This window comes from Apiospora marii (assembly GCF_038362585.1).
Source record: "Apiospora marii strain CBS 49790 chromosome Unknown utg000002l_segment0_segment0, whole genome shotgun sequence".
Taxonomy (NCBI): Eukaryota; Fungi; Ascomycota; class Sordariomycetes; order Amphisphaeriales; family Apiosporaceae; genus Apiospora; species Apiospora marii.
Window position 1 is genome coordinate 3,847,700 of NW_027117373.1, and position 18,353 is coordinate 3,866,052.

Here is an 18,353-nt window from a genome sequence, read left to right on the forward strand (position 1 = left end):
AAAAAGACGGCAGAGACACCGGAAAGCTAAATAGCACCAATAGCCTGCGCGGTGCAGAGTCCAGGCCGGACGTGAGACTGAGACAGGGTGGAGAATCGTCAGCGTAATTTCAATTCATGTGTGCGTATTTGGGGTATCCAATCTATATGCAATGCGCGCAGTCAAGTCTTCTTGTCTGCTTTTCTTTTCTCTTTCTTTGGTCTTTTTGGTGTCCCCTCTAAAAATCCAGCGCTCGCTTTTGAGTTCGTTCGTCATTCCAGTCATTCATGATACCACAGAAGAGATTCGTCCAAAACACCAAATCAAAAAAACCCGAAACCCCCGTTAGTCTCATGCATCGTCGCTTGTAACTCAATCCTCATGAAATCGTGCCGTAGCTGTAACTCTTGCTGAGCCCAGACTTGCCCGGCCGTGCCCTCTTCGCAGGGCCGTGGTAGCGAATCGCCTTGCGAACCGGAAACGTGCGTACCGGCACAATGGGCGGCGGCGCAACATGTCTAGGCCCGAGCAAGGGCGTTCGCTGATCTTCAACGTCGCCGTCTCCCATATAGCTGCTGCGGTCCTTGCCCTTGGCCAGACGCCCGGGTCCTGTCACACAGCCATAGAGCACATAGATCAGAAGCGAAAGCCCAAGCGCACCCATCGCGATGTAAGACATGGGTATTCCACCCAGTCCAAATATAGTGTCGATGACCGCAACAGCCGAGAGAAACATCGTTACCGCCGCCAGGGTTCGATACGTCGCTTGGGCCTTTTCGCTCGACCTCGTCCGTTCCTCCACCGCCATGCAGCTCAAGAAGAAGATGAGAATCAGTGCGGGGTGGTATATGAGATACCATATCCCCGTCAGCCGCACAATCTCTGTCGGCAACATGGCGTTGACCAGAGGCAATGCGAAAAGGAGGGCGATGTAAAGTACCGTGGCAAAAGCCAGCGTTGGTAGCGCTACCGGAAACCACGGCGTGCCGAAGTAGATCTGCCCTTCCAGCCCCGTGAAGAGGTCTTTGAAGGAACTCACATCCACATCCTCGGCGTGTTCTACGGTGTCGACATCTCCCAATGCCGGCCCGGTCGGTTCGTTGGCATGCTCCGCTTCAGCTGTATTATGTTAGCACATTCCGAACCAGATAATTCAGGAAGTACATTTACGAACCTGCCAACTGCATAGATGGCGTGACTAAAGACTGCGTCTCGTCACTCTCCTCGTTGACGTTTTGCTCCTGTACCTGCTTGGTTGACCGCAGCCAGCCGAACAACGAGAATCCAGGGGTACTATGCTTCTCTGGCTTGGGCTCAGATAGCGATGGTGCTGCCGGTTTAGGCGTGAACAGTAAATCCGCCAACGCCTTCAAAGGAGCAGCGAAGAAAACCAGAGCGATGAATTGAGTCAACGACCACTCTATCCCAACCGAAGTGTCAATGGCACGAATCGCAAAGTAACGGAGAACTACCCAAGCAAGCAGAGCTCCGCTGCAGAGAAGCTACAGTGTTGTTAGTCAGCTCCTAGCCAAAACAGTGGATATTGCCATTGAAGCTTACCTCTGTCAAGATGGAGTTCAGCAAGTCCGTATAGACGCGTAGGACGAGCCACAAGGCTAGATAAGGGCGCACGGCGAGGAGCAAGTAGCGGTGCTCACAGCGAACGCATTCGATCAAGTGCCCACTGAGTGGCTTCCGCATATCGCCCCGATACTGCTGACACCAACTGTATAGCGTACTACCAGGCTTCTCATAAAGTCGTAACAGGAGGGAAGAGATCGAGACAAGGCACAGTAATGCGAGGACATATGCTCCCGCGAGTGCTGAAGATCGATCACCTCGACTGACGTCCAGACCCTCACCCAGCTTGGGAAAGTAGCACACTGCCCTTGTCGTGAGCAACAGGGATTGATCCTCGGGAGCTGCCATGGTGACAGTCCTCATCCGCGCTGTCGGAATCATGGAAACCATGAGGGCCAGAAGCAGAGCAATGACCAGACACATCCTCCACCGCCGTTTTCCGGGTTGCGCGGAGTAGTGGGTGCGCAAGTATGAGTGCGCAACGAGGTTCGTTATCAACGAAAACCAGACTAGTCCGACGATGTTCCACCAGGTGTACGCTGACAATCCGGCAGAGAGCAAGACAAAACCATAGATGAGCATTGCAATGCCCATCCCTAGCTGTGTATCCGCCATGGTTAATATGCACTGCATCACCAATCAGCTTGCGAGTCGTCGAGTAGAACGGTACAGTTCGGCACCAACCTGGTCCAAAGCGGCCTGCAAACCACTTTTCTCCTGCGAGGTCCGTATCCACGTGCACTTGATGCCGATTTGGCGGAGCACGAATCGGAACCTCCATAGGAAGACGGCGTCAATGGGGTTCGGTCGCTTGGTGGTTGCCCACGGTCGCTCGCCCTCGGGCACCGCCAAAACCTCATGGTGAGGGCTGTAGAAAAACAGGTATTGAACGAACAACCCTATGACTGCCAAACTGCTCGAGCCGACAAACGCGATCAGTACGCCCAAACCGACGACATCTGGGGCCGGGATGACGGGCAAGGATTCGTCGCATGCCCACATCCTGACGGAAAACCGAGGTGCCCGGCTTCAGCTACCACACTGGGGACCGTATGCTGTCGAAATGGCCGAGTTTTCCTTCCTGCGGCGCCCCTGCTTGCTAATCCTGAGAAAGGGAAAATGAGTAACGACAGTAGCTGGAAACTTCACAAATACCCGCCAGCGTCCAGCGCAGGTAGGTAAAAGAAAAAAAGACCCAATGCAACGATCGACTCCATTGCCCTGGAGATGAGGAATCATTCATCGTAAAGCTTGGGCCCGGCTTGGGAACGTGTCAAGCGGTGAGGTATCGAAGATTTGGGACGTGTCGTTGATCGCAAGCCGGGGTTCTAAGTGGACGCCGGCGCGTCCGGCCCATCCTGTCGTCTCCATTTTCACCATGTAGGCACCAATGTACTGGCCGACTGGGTCGATCTATTGGGTTGAGACCTTATCCATCCAAACGTCAGTAAACCGAAGAAGGCCGGCAACTCCCCAATACCCCCCCTTCTTGCCAGCCGCCCCAGCCCTTGACTTTGCTGCCCAATCCACATGATTTTGGTGATTGTGGCCGTTTCATTCGTGACCCAATCGTGTGTGCATTGCATGATTGGGGATCCCCATAACTGGAGTTCTCGCATTGCTGGAGTTGATGCGCGCCCCCGGCGCTTGATTGACTGCTGATTGCCCATGATTGCCAGCTAAGAGGGGGGGAAAGAAGGAACCAGTGCACGGATTGACAGCTACGGGTCGGTCCCCCACCCAGAGGCACTACAGAGGGAGTCCCTCAAGTCCCTTCACCAGCCTTCACTGCTCTTCCGAGCTGCCAACCTTCTGCAGTGGCGCCCTTGTCAACCACCAACCCTGCCTGCCTGCTGCTTGCCCAACTGCCAACCTTGCGCTTTCCCAGTCCCCTCCGCTAGCCTCAGCGGCGCTAACCTCCAGATAGCTACACCTAGATGTCTACTTGCAGTACATATCTCGGCGTAACCCACCCGCCTCATTCCCTTTTCGCAATGCGTCCCCCATCTTCATCCATTTCCCTTCGGTTTCGGACTAGCTTATAGATCTATATCCGACCTTATTGTCCCGATGGTCCCGGCTATGCCGCCTTTGGACGATGCCAGAAGAGCGATGGCCCGCTCCAAGCGCTGCGCCATTTCCTTGATGCGCCCGTCGCTAAGAATAGCGGAATCGTAGCAGAACACCAGCCACCAGCTGAGCTGCATCTTTCGTGAGCGACGGAAACGCATCTACCAAAAGTATCCAGCGGTTGGAATACTTGTAGTCGGACAGCTGCTCGCACACCCCGAACAATTGTCCGAGTTCATCGACCATTTCTGCGTTGGCTCACTGGATCACCAGCATGTTCTGAAACGGACAGGCAGCCCGGCAATGCTCATCGTAGGCCATGACATCCACTGCTCGAGCTGGAGCTGCTGCAGGAACTTGTCGACCGATTGGTCGCGAGGAATCTGGACGCGCACGGGGATGCGCGCGATGGCCGGTTCCAACGTGTCCTTGATGGACTACGCAGGCGCGCTCCTGCCAGACACTCGCGTGCCAAAAGCGACGTCCTCCATCGTGCCGGAGTGATGGCCCACTACCAGCCCCCACGCGCCCAAGATGACAGTAGGCATGGTAACGAAGGGCCACTCGACGGAGGGGGAGAGTGGGAGGCTCGACCCCGATCTTCAATGCGCGGTCGGCCTGCGGAACACGTGGCGGCGCGTCTGTCCGAGGTGAAAATGCGTCCTTGCCCGAGTATCCTGAGAGATACGGTTGCCAGAACGACTTGGCTGCTGCCTCATCGACAAAAGCAATGTGCCTCGCGAAAGCCGTACTCGTCGGCTCCAGGAGAAGTCAGCGCCCGTCCATTACACGACTCAAAGCATGAATCAGCTTGTCCGGCGTGAAGTCGTGAATGAAGTGACGTATTGTAAAGATCATCCGCCGCCCGCCGCCACCGAGTGCGGCTGGGCCAATCGCGTGTCGTGTCGGAGCGTCCCCATACTTCATGGTCATCTCACGATCCGCTTTCATGAATGCCGAGCTATCACCAAACTCGAGCCACCAAGGCGGTGACTTAGTAACTACCTGGTAGACCCCGAAACAGACCCCGGGAGAGGATTGAACAAGAGGAGTGCGCAACGTGCGGTAGTGTTCGTGGACTTTGGTCCAGATGGCTTTCATCATCTTGATCGATACGTCACATGGGGAGGTGTACCTGAGCTTGATCCATCCAGGCGCCCGCCTTTCTGACGGAAGGCTCCATGAAATCTACTTGCAGAGGAGTGGTAAATAAGATGTCCTCGATTTCAGAAGGGCTGGAATACCGCATTACATTTGACTGCCAGCCTGATGAGTTCGTCCTTGCTGTACTGTGGGCCCAATAAAGAGAATGACAAACATTTGCCTTTCCTTTCGTAGTTCTGCAAAGCTGCTACTTGAGCCAGAGCCTGGGAAGACGAGTTCTGGAATACCTTGGCGACAATGATTGATACTCTCAGAGCCCTGTCAGCCGCGACGAATTCCATGGCCCGGATCGAGGTACCTGCCTTGAGGAATAAGTCATCGGTCGAGGAGAACTCTTCTTTTTCCACATCAAATATGCTAACCCATGCAGTCTTCAGGAGCTGCGATACTTGGCCACTTACACGGCTGAGCAGCGCGGAGGTTGCCTCAGTCATGGTAGTAGGCGGCTCAAGGGACGGGAAAATGCCGTCGGCAACTGCCTTAGTCACAAGTGCGTTTGGCGCGATGGGAATGACAGTGTCGGCGGATAAAAAGAGACTGGTCCTCGCCGCAGAGAAAGTGTATGCTCTCCTCAAATACGTTGAGCACCAACCTCAGCTCTCTTGCGCCAATGACGTTCTTGTCGAAACTCGTGGTCAGCTCAACTCTAGCATTGTGCATGTCACGTTTCCAAAGGATATAGTCGCGGATGAACCCGTGGATGCCCCCTCCGGTCTCATCGCACTCGAACACGTCTGTGTGCTCTCGCACATACGGTGGCTCGGATGACCAGCAGCGACTGGAATTTTCAAGCGGACGCGTCTTTAGGAAGTTGACGTTGGAGGCGACGTACCTTGCGCAATGGTCAGTGCAAGCGTCGCGTGCAGTATGTTGGCCTTGGTGTGCCTTTTTTCTCGCCTGGCAGTGTGGCAGGCAAGAAGCCAGCGTGACGATGAAGCTCATGATGTGGAACACCACAATGAGGATTAAACCAGGCCAGATCAGTCTCTTCGCATTGGATTGGGGAGAGAATCAGCACAAGTAAAACAGCGGTAGTGTCGATCTCACAGTCATGCAGCCGAGAGAGTAAATAGCAGCCGAAGCAAGTGTTAGCTGGGAAAGATGGCCATATTGACACCACCTATCCAGTCACTTCCCCTTTCACTCAACTACGTGCTTTTCAACAAGACAGTAACATTCACCACGTGTACATCTCATATGTACATCTCATTGCTGAGTGCCTACTGGGTTATCACGATCTGACATTGGGCTGAAACATTAGCAGAGTTCACAAAACATCTGCAGATGAAAGGAAATCCATATCACTGCAAGAATGTGATTGATGCCACAGGAGGCGATGACGAGAACATATACTGTCGTATTAGCATTGCAACCCTAGACATCATATGGTTACATGACAGTAGTCGCCCTTTTGTCGTTTTAACGTCCGAATAACCAACAGTTCATAGGTCGGCCGGCGAATGCAGGCTACTCCCCTGGCATCGCATCCAGCTGCTCGGTAAATTGACACCAGGCACCTCCACTGTTTTCTACCTGACGCAACGTTCTCATCTTGTTGGTTTTGGTCACGTTCCTCTTTCTCCTCATATTATGTCGTCTCTCTTTTCTCATTTCGTCTTCTGCCTATCTTCTGTCTCCCCGCTCTAGTGTTTCCAAAGCTGTCGTTCAGCCGACCGCAAAACCTCTCAGGATGATGAATTTCAATCTCGCGGCCGCAGTCGCAGGTTTGGTCGGCACTTATGCCTTCCTGCGGGCATTACTATATTTCACTCAAGACACGAGAGAGCCGCTCTCTGTGGAGGACTCGATCCCATTCCTAAGCCCAATCATTGTTATGGGTAGCAAGGGCACCAAATTCCATAATCAAATGAGGTGAGATTTCCTGCCGTCACGCACGTACGGTAAGCTAACAATTCAACCTTTCCAGAGACAAGCACAAGTTGCCAATATACACACTACGCTTGCCAGGTTCACGTCTTTATGTCATCAACGACACAGCACTCATTCCTGTTTTGCAGAGACAAGTCCGCACGTTATCCATCTCTCCGCTCCTGGTCGGAGTCTTTTCGCATTTCATGGGTGTCAGCCGGCCGGCCCTCGATATCATGGGTCGTGATCCCGTCGAAGATCATGGATTTGTGCATCAAATGACCATCGAGACCGCCAAAGGTATCGCCCCGGGACCTAACCTTGATGACCTCAATACCAAGGCCGTGAATATTCTCATCGCGTCCCTGGAGCATGCCCCCGCTAAGGTCAAGATGTTTGAATGGGCGTCACATGAGATCATGATGGCCACGACAAATGCTGTCTACGGCCCTCGAAATCCATTCAAGGACCCAGCTGTACGCGCAGCCTACTAGTAAGTTGTGTTCACTATACTATTCGGTATCGAATCCCGCTCTACTTCGTGATGTGCTGACTTGGAGCACATTGTAGTAAACTGGAGGGTGGCCTTATGACACTAATCACTGGGTTCCTACCGTCACTGGTTGCCAAGGAGGCCATGAAAGCTCGTCAGGTCATAACCGAAGCTTTCCTCAAGTACTATGCTGAGAGCGGCCTTGAAGAAGCATCCGTCTATGCGCGAAACAGATACCAATACCCCTCCTCGCTTGGTCCTCTGGAAGACATCGCCAAGATGGAAGCCGGAGGCTCAATCGGGTTGATCAGCAACACTATGCCCACGACATTCTGGACTTTATATCATACTTTCTCCGACCCGGTCGTGCTAGAGGACTGCCGAGAAGAGGTGAACCGGGCCGTCCGGGAAAGGGATGGGGAGAGCTATCTCGACTTGGCTCACATCAAAAGCTCCTGTCCAGTTCTGGTGTCGACGATGCAAGAAACCTTCCGTGTCCACAGCATAGGGATGTCAGCCAGGGCAGTCGTGGAAGATCACTTCCTTGACGGGAAATACCTACTTAAAAAGTACGTTATGGCGACCTCCACGTTCTATCATGCACTTCTGTTCCGTATCCCTGATCCTTTCTCGTCCATGGGTCTGTCTTGAGTATTCCTGCTGATATTTACACATTACTTTGTAGGGGATCTACCGTGTTGATCCCGAATACCGTGCAGCACAGCTCATCTGCCGCTTGGGGACAGAACGTAGACGAGTTCTACCACAAGCGCTTCATGAAAGAGTCCAAGACCAAGCGCAATCCAGTGGCATTTCGTGCTTTTGGCGGAGGGGCAACTCTGTCCCGGCCGTCATTTTGCTTCTACGGAGATCCTCGCATTTGCAAGCATTATTCTCTTACGGTTCGATATCAAACCTGTGACAGGCTCATGGGACACTGGTTTGTATAAGGAAACGAATGCCGCATTTCGCGTTCCCAATCGTGACATCGATGTGGAGCTCGTTCTGAGGGATAGCAGGAAGTGGCACATGTTTTTCTCAGAGACCGGGAAGCCCATGGAGATTTCGACAGAGGATATTCCATTGATGACTGAGGAAGCATAAGAGCATTTCTCATTCCAGCCTTCCGGTCTACAGTCCACGTGTGGTTAGGAGCGAGCGGTACCCTGCCGCCACAAATCGCGCGCATGCGGCGGATCGTCCACGCGTCCATGTAAGCCTTCATAATGGGCAGCGTCCACTATGCGCCCATTTTCTTCCTGTCCGCCGTCGTCGGGGCCACGAAGCAGGCCTGCTGAGCACGATCGTTCCTAGCAGCGGCCCTGGGGGGTGGATTGGGTACCAGATCCTGGTCAGTACCGGCCTGGAGCTGGGAATGCAGCAGGGCGCCGTCATCTTCCATATCGGCCTCGATCCGGGAGAATCCCCCATTCCCATCACTGCCGTCACCCTGCTCCAATGGCTTCGGGTCCGCCGTGATGCTGAGCATCCCGCAGAACGTGTTCGCGCAGCTGCGCGGCGTCGACGGCCGGCTCACGCGCGAGATGGTCATCAGCATGTGCGCGACGGAGGCCATCCACCACCTCGCGGCCCCGGACCAGAGCGAGGCTTTTCGAACGGCGTTTCATTTGGCTATTGCGCAGTGCTTCTACGTAGCTGCACGGGGGCGAGGCGCTATCGGCGCTGTTTGGCTCTGGGTTGGGATTCAGGAAAATGCATCATTGAAGTTGTACAGGTAGTGATTACCAATATAAGTTATTTAAGATTAAGATACTCTCTTGGACGTTCAGAACATCAATGTGTTGGCGAGTCGAATACAATCTGCAAGCAGGGGCCAACTTCAGGGGGTTAAGAACATGCGCTCCTGGTTTCTGCAACTAGTCGTAGGCTCGTTACGTACCGTAGTGCGGTAACAGCCGCCAAGTGCTGCAGTCGGGAACGGAGTCCGAGGTACTACCACCATAATATCATCCATTGGCTGGACCAATGGTTAGAGTTGGGAGGCAGCCCGCCCGACTGCAGCCAACCCCGGCTGATTGCCTGCAAGCCGATCCTTTGAACAACATAGCAAGAGGCATGCTGCATGACTGTGCCGATGGTGGTATTACGCGGCCGTATCACGAGGTAAGCTGACTGCTGCTGGAGTATCTGCAGCGAATGCCCGCATCATCAAAACAAAAGGCAGGAGGTCAGCATCGGGCAGCACTTGCTCGTCCACCGAGGCGACGCCGTATCACCCTATGCAGAAAGTCCGGACAGCACCCTTGTAGCGTCGTACCTCTTGAACCCCCCAAGTCCGATGCGCAATTGGTGCCGTGGGGTTGGTACCGGAGATCCTACTGTGGCTACACAACCGTTACGAATCACAAGGTACAGACGCAACCCGAGTGTTTCCTAACGTTCCACATGTGCGCAGATAGGAGAGCTTCCTCTCATAGGTTGCAGAACAACAAACCCGACTCCAACAGGTATCACCACTCGACACAAGGGATTGTCAGTTCCACCGCAAAATGGCTGACATACTGGAGCCCACGATGACCATAATTGGCTGTGGTACGTCTTATCAATCTCATTCACATAATTACCTACTCCCTTCTATTCTGGCACCACTTACAGTCGAGCCTGACAAAACTAGGTAGCCTCGGCAGCGCGATACTTCAGCGCGTGCTTGAGGCAGGTGAAGAGCAGCAACTCATACGGCCAAGCGACTCCTGCAACGAGCTGCCCAGACGCTTCTTGGCATGTGTCCGCACGGCCGAGAGCGCCTCGCGTCTGAAGAACCGCTTCGCTGCCTACGTCGTCGCGGACGACATCGCAAAGCCGCAGAAGCAAGAGCAGAGGGCTCGGTCCGTCCAAGTGCTCTTCGGCCCCGGCCGCAACGTCGAAGCCGTGCGCCAGTCCACAGTGGTAATCCTGGGCTGTCAACCATCACAGGTCGCCGCCGTCGTGGCCGAGGAGGGTATGGCCGACGCGCTGCGAGGGAAGCTCGTGCTCAACATCTGTGCAGGCATTACGGACACGGTATTGTGGGATCTGATATGTCGCCAATCCCCCAGCGGTGCTGCTGCTGTTGACAGAAGGAGGGACGAGTACTACTTCGTACACGCCATGCCCAACCCCGCCAGCTGCGTGGGCCAGTCCGAGACCATCTTGAGCCCGCGCCCCGCCGACTTCCCGCTGCGCTACAACGCGATAACTGATTGGGTGTTCCGCTGCATCGGCAATGTGACCGAGTTGCCACCGGAGCTCATGGCCGCCGGCACAGTGACGGCGGGCTGCGCCATGGGATTCCTCGTCCCCGTGCTGCAGGGTATCACAACCGGGGCCAAGGCCGCGGGCCTCGACGGCGACGTCGCGCTTCGGATGGCAGCACAGGCCATCAAGGGCGCCGCCGAGATGGTGCTGGCTCAGGGCAAGACCCCGGACGACCTGGTGAGGGAAGTCGCTACGCCCGGAGGCTGCACGGCCAGGGGGCTCGCGGTGCTCGCGGACGAACAGAGGACCGGCAACGTGGCTATGGCTTTCGAGGTGGCAGTGAAGGAGGCGGTGGCACGGATATTCGAGCTGGAGGCAGCGTTCAATGTAGCCGGCTCGGAGGTATAGCAATTCGCGTAGGGGAGGGGAAGAGGCCCATTGTTGTTGTAACCAGGAGACTAGGACGGGATATATTACCACAGTGGCTTTTCACCCAGTGGATGTTAAACTCTAAGGACTATACTTGCATTCATACGAAAACTAATATGCAATGATCAATAGCCCCCACTACCGACCCTAGAGATGCAAGTTCAAGAACATTGATTTAATGTGTAGTCATCAGGTTTTCACTAGAATAGGAAAAGGGGGCACGTCAAGTAACATAAAGAAACATATCGACGCAATTCATGGTGAAGGTATTGAATCCTTTGAAAAGGGGCATAATAACAAGACGAGCTTGCACGCGATACTCTTATACCTACAAATCACGACTTAAGGAGAGGGTCTGGTACAGGAGATTGAAGTTGTTGAACGAGTCTAAGTTATTAGGATCATTTGTTACTATGTGCTTTTACGCAAATTATCTCCCTGCTTCTCAATATAATGGCGCCTCACCCGACTGCCAGACACACGCTACCTCATCCAATCGTCATATAGACACCAATTTTGATACTGCCGACCAGAATGGATCCCTTCGAGGGCCTTCTAGGGATCGGGGAGAGAATCATGACTCCTCCTTAGTTCCGAAGGCCTGCACATGGTCACCTATCTTCAAGGTAACCAACCCACGATACGGTTAGCCCTCTCTACTGCGACGCCTGCCCGATCCCGGGAGTGTTATAGTGCTGAGACCCTGGATGTGGCGACAGAGACAGGGCGGAAATGCGGGGGGTAACGAAAGAGTGGGAAGTATTTGCATACGGGGCGGGCGGAGGAGAAGGAGGAGGGGGGTATATGGAAGTCAGCGCCGGCGTGATCGATTCCATATCAACATCCTCGTCTTCGGCCTTGTTCCTAGTCTTGACAGTGATGTCATTCCACGCCCCTGGAGGAGGCATATCAACATATTCATTTTCGGCTTTGATCCTGGTCTTGACGATGGTGTCGTCCCACACCCCTGAAGGAGACGAAGAAGAAGAATAAGGAGCGGGCTCCGGTATCCCCACTCTATGGGGGAAGTGGTGCGCCGCGAACAGCTCCTGGTGCGCCGGCGGCTTTACAACCGAGTTCCTCACGTTGCGCGCCAGCTCGTAGCCGATAGACCAGACCCCGCGCTCCGGATCGACCTGAGCGTAGGCCGGCCACGCAAGCGACGGGTTAGGCTGCCGGCCCGGCCGCGGCGGGCACAGGCCGTACGCGGCGTTGCGGTCCCAGACCTGAGCGAGCTGGCCGAGGTATAGCGCAATGGTGCGGTATTTGCGGCCCGTCTCGATATAGCGCCTATCCACATCCGTGACCTTTTTGCGTCGCGGCGCCCGCTGGCGATCCTTCTTGGTCATGCAGGACGGCAGCAGCAGATTCCTGGCTTGCTTCACCGCGGCGGCGTACGAGGTCCGTCTGGCGCCGACGTTATAAAGGTCAGTAGCCGCCTGGAAGAAGTCCCAGCGGAGGGCAACGAACCACGGTTCCTCGTTGAACATGGGCAGAGGCGGAAACTCCGTCAGGGTCAGGTCGTCCGCCTCTTCTCCAACCCCAAAAGCGCCCCTCGTCGGCTCTCGCCTCAGGTGGTAAGAGACATCGTTGGGGCACTGGCCGGGGTCGAATGTTCCGCACATTGACGATCGGATGATACGGCAGCAGTCGCCGTGCCAGGGACAGCGATGTCCGGGAATCGCCGACACATCGCCCCCTAAGACGCCGCCCTTCCCGAGGCATGGCGTCGGGCATGGGTTTCGCCAGGGCTCGGCGTATGGGTTGAAGACCGTGCAGTCCGTCGCGGGATCGAGAGTGCACAGCGGTCGGGTTTCGTGCTCGGCCGAGCAATAGTGGGTAAAGAGTGTCACGCACATGGTAAAATTTCCAGAGTCCAGAGGAGGCAGGAGGATTTGATACACGACCCAACTCACCTGGCCCCTGGACGTCGCCCCGTGAACAATATAAGCATATCAAAGTCCAACGCCTACTTCACAAGCCACGCGCCAACCTTTGAACACAAGCCTAACAGGAGCTTTGTAATATATTTTGTCAGCTGCCTTGGAACTTGATGAACAATGCCGAAAATGCAACAGCCGCCCGGTTTCTTTGTTGTTCAAAACCTGTGTGAACAAACAATGATACAAAAACACACAATGCTATTGTCCTATTGTAACTCCCGGTCCAGTCCACCCTCTCTGGGTTCATGCAGCCAACTATACGAAGAAACCCCAACCAGAGTGGTGTGGTAAAGCAAAAGGATTGATGATCCCCAGATAGGTCCCCAATCTACAGGCCACTGTAGGACCCTGCAATGCAAAAACACCCCTTGTGCGTTTACCCTGGGTATCACTGAAATTCTGCCCTCGAACAAACGCCGTTCCCTTGAGTACTCGTCGTTCTGTCTGCTACTTCATCTCCCTTCCTCTTCTTCTTCGTCATCATCAGCGTCGTCGTCTTCATCATCACGCCCTGCGCGTTTCGCTCCTCCACAGATCTCCTAGGGCGCATCCGCGCGCCTCCACTGACGAACTGACTGGAGCCTGCCAATGCTCATGTAGTGATGCTGTCGTCCGGAAGACCCTTGTCTTTGCGCTCTTCCTGCAACATGCGAATGAGCTTGTTGATAGTGCCCCCGTCGCGCAGCTTTTCTACCTCCTTGACCGCCTCGTCCTCTTCCATGCCTTCGGCGATAAAATCCTTGATTTTGTCCCATATCACTTTGCGTCGCGAGTACCAAGTTCTACCCCGCGGCTCCGGCCGCCATCGCGACCCCCAGGTGGCGTCCAGCTCTTCTATAGCGGGCTGGCCGTCCATACCCTCTCTGTACTCCTTCCAAACCTCCTCCACCGTACCGACCGTCCTGTAGTCATAAGCCGGAGGCCCCGGCGTTTGTGGCGCTTGTGCTGAGGGCTGTTTGGGCAGAAGCCGCGCGTCGCTGTGTGGCTGTAGCGGAGACTGCGGCGGAGGTCTTGTCGGTCGCATCGAGGGCGCCGGTCGCGGGGGGCTCGACTGAGGTGCCTGGGGCACCTGGGATGCGATGGCCGGAGGAGCCGGGGCGACGGGGGCTCTGGGCATTCGGGTATGGTCTCCACCAAATGGGTTTGGTGGCGAAGACTGTAGATGCGCGATGGCAGCTTGATGCGCAGAAGCCTGACCATTGTAGAAGGCGGCCAAACTGCTCCGGAGCTCGTTTAACTGGTGGGTGATGCTCTCGTACTGCGCCGATATGCTGGCGACATATTGCTGGTGTTGGTTCTGGATCTGGAGGATTGTCGCCATGAGCTGCTCGGGGGACCTGCCCACCAGCTGATCCTCCGTGATCATGGCAGGCATGGGCGGAGGCGGCGCGTGGGCAGGGCCAGGCGCCAGGACATGCTGATGAGGGTATTGGGGAGGAGGAGGCGGGTGGTGCAGGGGTGGCGGAGGTGGCGCCGGAGGAGCAGTCGTGGGAGTCTGCATTATTGAGGCGCCGGCCAGACCAGCACCAGCGGCAGACCCAACCGAGCCCTTGGTCGCATGTCGCTTCGTAGGCGTGGAAGTGGCGCCGGCAGCTCGATGCAGGTCGGATGTGGCCGGGCGCTTTGTCCCCGCCGTTGAGCCTGGGGTGGGTAATATGCCTTGGCCGCCAGAAGTCGCTGAAGGCGAAGGCAGCATTTCTCAAATCAAGGAGGGGCCGAAAAAATGAAGTGCAGCGACAGACAATCTAAAAAAAAGAACGATGTGACTGTCGAGGGGGCGGGTTTTCTTAATATGCTTGCCTAGGCCAGGGTCCCAAAGTTGGTAACAAAAAAAAGGCAAAGGCAAAAAACTGGAAATAAAACAAAAATAACAACGGGAATTTGGGATTAAAAAAAAGCACGTCAAGCCGAAGAATCGAAGTTAGAGGTAACAGGAAATAAGCTGGCCGGACTGGCCGGACACTTCCAGAGTGAGTGAGACGAGGAAACGGGCGAGCGACTTGGAGCAGAATGGGAAAAGAGTAGTAGAGTTAGGTTCATAAAAAACCCGAGGATTTCCAAAGGGCAAGGCCAGGCGATGATACAGCAAGAGACATGGGATGGAATGGGAGGAAGAGTGATCAAATGTCTTGTCTGGCGCGCGAGGGTTATGCACAAATATGCATCACCCATGCCCGTACAGTCAATCAGAGACCTGCAGCCTCCAGCAGCAACTGTACATGTAACCACCGGACGTCGACTTGGGTCACCTGCGCCGTCACTTGGGTGCTAGACGTGCTAGAGGTGCTAGACGTTACTGGCTTGATGCGAGTAAGAGAGCGCTGACGACGCGGGGCAGAGAAGGCAACACACAGCAGCTTAGCTCACTTTTTGCTTGCTCTCACACACACACACAGCCCAGGTAGGTATGGCCAACAGCCAGACTGCGAGACTGCCAGACTGTGCCGCACCCCCCAACTGCCCGCCCGTTGGAATTCCACCCATCCATCCACCCGTCTCCCGTCTTTCCACCCTCTCTCTTCTTCTTTTAAGGCATTAACTGCCAGCCCAATGGGCCAATCAGATCGTCACCCCCGATGGGCCGTTGCGTTACAGAGTGAGACAGCAACCGCCCAAGGAGCCCAGCCCAACTGCTAGGTTTGCAGTCACGTGACGAGTGTGGCTTAGCTCGTCTTTTTGTCTTGTCCGTGACGTGTGGACATATTCAGAGTGAATGACTTGTGCCGTATGCAACTCACTTAGTAGCGACTTGTGACTGCATGTTTTTAGTTCAGAGTCTAATAGACTGGGGTCCTGCAAGTATTCAAATAGATTACTCGTCATGTTTGTGTCTACATATTCCTGGATCGCCGTGTCTCGCCTAAAGAATGTTCGCTAGGTGGCCATCACCGGCCTATGCAGGGTGACATAATCAGGCTCATGATGCTGTTGTTTGTTTGCATAAAACCTGGTTTGCCGCGAGCACGTCGGTCGCAACAATGCAGAACGAAACCAGAAATTGAGCAGCAGTGGCTTAGAAGAGATCTAATAAGAGATTCACAGCTGCGATCGACAAGATCTAGAATAAAAAGAGTGACAGCAAAAAAGGCATCCAATAGCTAGAGCGTATTGGCTTTGGATGAAATGCAAGACAAGGCGGGAAAAAAGCAAAAATTTGAGCTCGTGCCCTGGATCGAACAGGGGTTGCCAGAATATTGATGGTTAATCAGAATCTGGAGTGATAGCCACTACACTACACAAGCTGATTGAGCGGAGTCGCTTGTTGTTGGAAGAAAACCTGCTACAGACATATATGATCTAAGCAAGACTAGTGGGTCCAAGAAAAATAGGAGTTAAGATCACCTCTGCCTTCATGTAATACACATTATGTGACCTAAATTTTTTTACTACAATGCATGATTTGCTCTATACTCTAATCCGGACAATACACAGAGTGGCGCAATTTAATAATATCCTAGAAATGGCAGTGAGTTAAGAACTTTCATTAATATACCGCTGCAAGTTGAAGTCAAACATGTAAGCCTTATTTGATGGAGCCGAGTTGTTATTACTTGTGTCATACTGCGCACTCACGACACTATGTGACAATGCCGGCCATGGAAAAATACGTGCATTGCCAATAACCATATTGCGCCCAGATAGATGCCAGCAGCAGGTTGCGAGACCTGTTTGGTGCCATACTCTCTGGAAGGCGGACTGGTATATTGCCGCAAAGCAAACGCATGTACGGTATCAGCAGTACATCTGCTTAACGCTTTCTGCTCCCACAGACTGACATAAAACTCACACATGACTGCTGTTCTGCATCCTTGGCAACAGATTGAGGGTCAGAAGCGGTCAAGGGGCCTGGAGATATAGGCAACATCGCCTTCCCAACTATCACAGATACTAAGTCACCCAGCTCGAATGCGTCATTTCATTTCTACTTTGGCTAGTCTGATACTGTTGCCGTATATCCGTTGAGCCACGGGGCCTCATGAGGATGTCCCGAAGATTGCGTGATATTCATATGAACAAGACCAGACAATGCAACATATTCTAGTGGCACCAGCTGATTCCCTTCGACTGATGACCAGTCTAAGGCTCAATGACACACAAATCTTGAGCTTCAGCTTTGGAATCATTTGTCACATAACTATTCTTCCAATGCCACCTGTGTGGTGTTGCCGGGCGACTGCGAAACACATCGTGAAAGCGTACTATTGGCTATAGAGGCTATAAACAACAAATAGTTCACAGAAACCTTTTCTGTTCATAGTTTTAGTAAGTGAAAAGCTAGCCTTTAAGAAGCGACTGACTCACAATCAACAAAGTGCTCCCAAATAACTATGGGGTGACGGCGTGATAGAGTATATCATCTTAAATTCTGGGAACGGGTCGTCAGGAATAGTGGCTGGATTGCCCACAACGGTATGGTGTGGTGATTCGGCAGCCCACACCTTCATGATGTAACGAGTACATCTCAGCCCAAATAGACCTAACAGAAGTGAACTTTTCCAGATCCGGCTGTCGTCGTCTTCGCAAGGGGGACGAATATGGCCACTCTGTGGGTTCGTGGCCGCTGTTTGTAGCTATGCCATGTTTCCAGTGAGCCCTGTTCGGTGCCGGCCAGCAACTTGTGATACAGAGAGAACAGAGCAGTAGGGCGCTAGCCGAGTATAAGACTGTCACCGCGAAAGCAGCGCCCCGGGCCATGTGGAGTCGGCCCGATTCACCCACATCTGTGTGTCCATATTCTAGAAAAGCCTCGTGCAACAGCTCCCTACGGAGAATTTGGAAAGGGTAATTTGAGACTAGATATCTTGGCCAGTGCAGGCACATCGCACCAAGCCCGTGCCTGGACAAGCGGCGGGTAAGCAAGCCGGATCCGGATATCTATGACACCATGGTAACAAGTTCCTCTGAGGGCTGAACGGACTAGCAGGGAACTCCTCTGATAGGCCTCGGAGCCGAGCTATTGCTATGCTCGGATATACGGATATAGGTCGAGTATGCAAACTCCCTTGGGTATAAAAGTAGTGCTGTATATAAATCCGTGAGCTGAACCAAAACAAGTGACCCGGAAAGAAACGCCTGATCCGATCGTACCAACGTATGGGGCTACTACCCCGGAACCTGGAAACTACAACCGGGGTATGGATCTCAGCTTGCCTGGGGCATGTGGTACGATCAATAGCTTCTCTCCAATGTTGGGGTAGAACCCCTATCACCGCCGCGGGTTTCTACGATCTATACAATCCGGCCCTCAAGCCGTCTTGAGGGCGATGCCATGCTCATGTTGTGGCTGTGATAAGAACCATCAATTCGGGATCTTGTGCACCAGATAGCTCGTTCGTAGCGACCACGGTTATTCTTGCCAGCACCTCAGTCACATCGCGAACCTAAGCCTTCACAGTTACTGCTGACCCTTCTACTTTTAGTCATCGATTCAGTCGTTAGGCTAAACAAGTGTTTTTCTAGTCGCGTACGCATTCCCCAGCGCTGTGGTATCTGCTAGGCCTTTTAGCCGCGGAGCTGGTCAGCCGCTAGAAGTCCTTGCTGGCTAGTTATTCTAGTCGCTTACCTTGCCAGGGTTATCAGTGTTATCAAGCAGTCTAGCTGCCAACTATCGCCCGCTATCCCACCGCTAA

At 53.8% G+C, this 18,353-nt stretch overlaps 7 protein-coding genes across 7 annotated transcripts; 2 read left to right on the plus strand and 5 right to left on the minus strand.

The window, feature by feature from the left end:
• Positions 1-358: 358 nt before the first annotated feature.
• PG985_002881 (uncharacterized protein) lies at positions 359-2,562 on the minus strand (the record flags this gene model as incomplete). The annotated part of the gene is made up of 4 exons (XM_066822650.1): positions 359-1,098; positions 1,154-1,481; positions 1,540-2,187; positions 2,245-2,562. The coding sequence occupies 4 exons, from the start codon at positions 2,560-2,562 to the stop codon at positions 359-361; spliced, it is 2,034 nt and encodes a 677-aa protein (XP_066690082.1).
• Positions 2,563-3,896: 1,334 nt separating this feature from the next.
• PG985_002882 (amino acid adenylation) lies at positions 3,897-4,178 on the minus strand (the record flags this gene model as incomplete). Its single annotated transcript, XM_066822651.1, has 2 exons — positions 3,897-4,067; positions 4,095-4,178. The coding sequence occupies 2 exons, from the start codon at positions 4,176-4,178 to the stop codon at positions 3,897-3,899; spliced, it is 255 nt and encodes an 84-aa protein (XP_066690083.1).
• Positions 4,179-6,869: 2,691 nt separating this feature from the next.
• On the plus strand, positions 6,870-7,807 carry PG985_002883 (cytochrome P450; the record flags this gene model as incomplete). The annotated part of the gene is made up of 2 exons (XM_066822652.1): positions 6,870-7,156; positions 7,234-7,807. The coding sequence occupies 2 exons, from the start codon at positions 6,870-6,872 to the stop codon at positions 7,805-7,807; spliced, it is 861 nt and encodes a 286-aa protein (XP_066690084.1).
• A 589-nt stretch (positions 7,808-8,396) lies between these two features.
• Positions 8,397-8,714, minus strand: PG985_002884 (uncharacterized protein; the record flags this gene model as incomplete). Its single annotated transcript, XM_066822653.1, has 1 exon — positions 8,397-8,714. One exon carries the CDS (start codon positions 8,712-8,714, stop codon positions 8,397-8,399), a length of 318 nt encoding a protein of 105 aa, XP_066690085.1.
• A 976-nt stretch (positions 8,715-9,690) lies between these two features.
• Positions 9,691-10,759, plus strand: PG985_002885 (pyrroline-5-carboxylate reductase; the record flags this gene model as incomplete). The annotated part of the gene is made up of 2 exons (XM_066822654.1): positions 9,691-9,709; positions 9,792-10,759. The coding sequence occupies 2 exons, from the start codon at positions 9,691-9,693 to the stop codon at positions 10,757-10,759; spliced, it is 987 nt and encodes a 328-aa protein (XP_066690086.1).
• Positions 10,760-11,436: 677 nt separating this feature from the next.
• Positions 11,437-12,639, minus strand: PG985_002886 (uncharacterized protein; the record flags this gene model as incomplete). The annotated part of the gene is made up of 1 exon (XM_066822655.1): positions 11,437-12,639. The coding sequence occupies one exon, from the start codon at positions 12,637-12,639 to the stop codon at positions 11,437-11,439; it is 1,203 nt and encodes a 400-aa protein (XP_066690087.1).
• Positions 12,640-13,315: 676 nt separating this feature from the next.
• Positions 13,316-14,419, minus strand: PG985_002887 (uncharacterized protein; the record flags this gene model as incomplete). The annotated part of the gene is made up of 1 exon (XM_066822656.1): positions 13,316-14,419. The coding sequence occupies one exon, from the start codon at positions 14,417-14,419 to the stop codon at positions 13,316-13,318; it is 1,104 nt and encodes a 367-aa protein (XP_066690088.1).
• Positions 14,420-18,353: the final 3,934 nt, after the last annotated feature.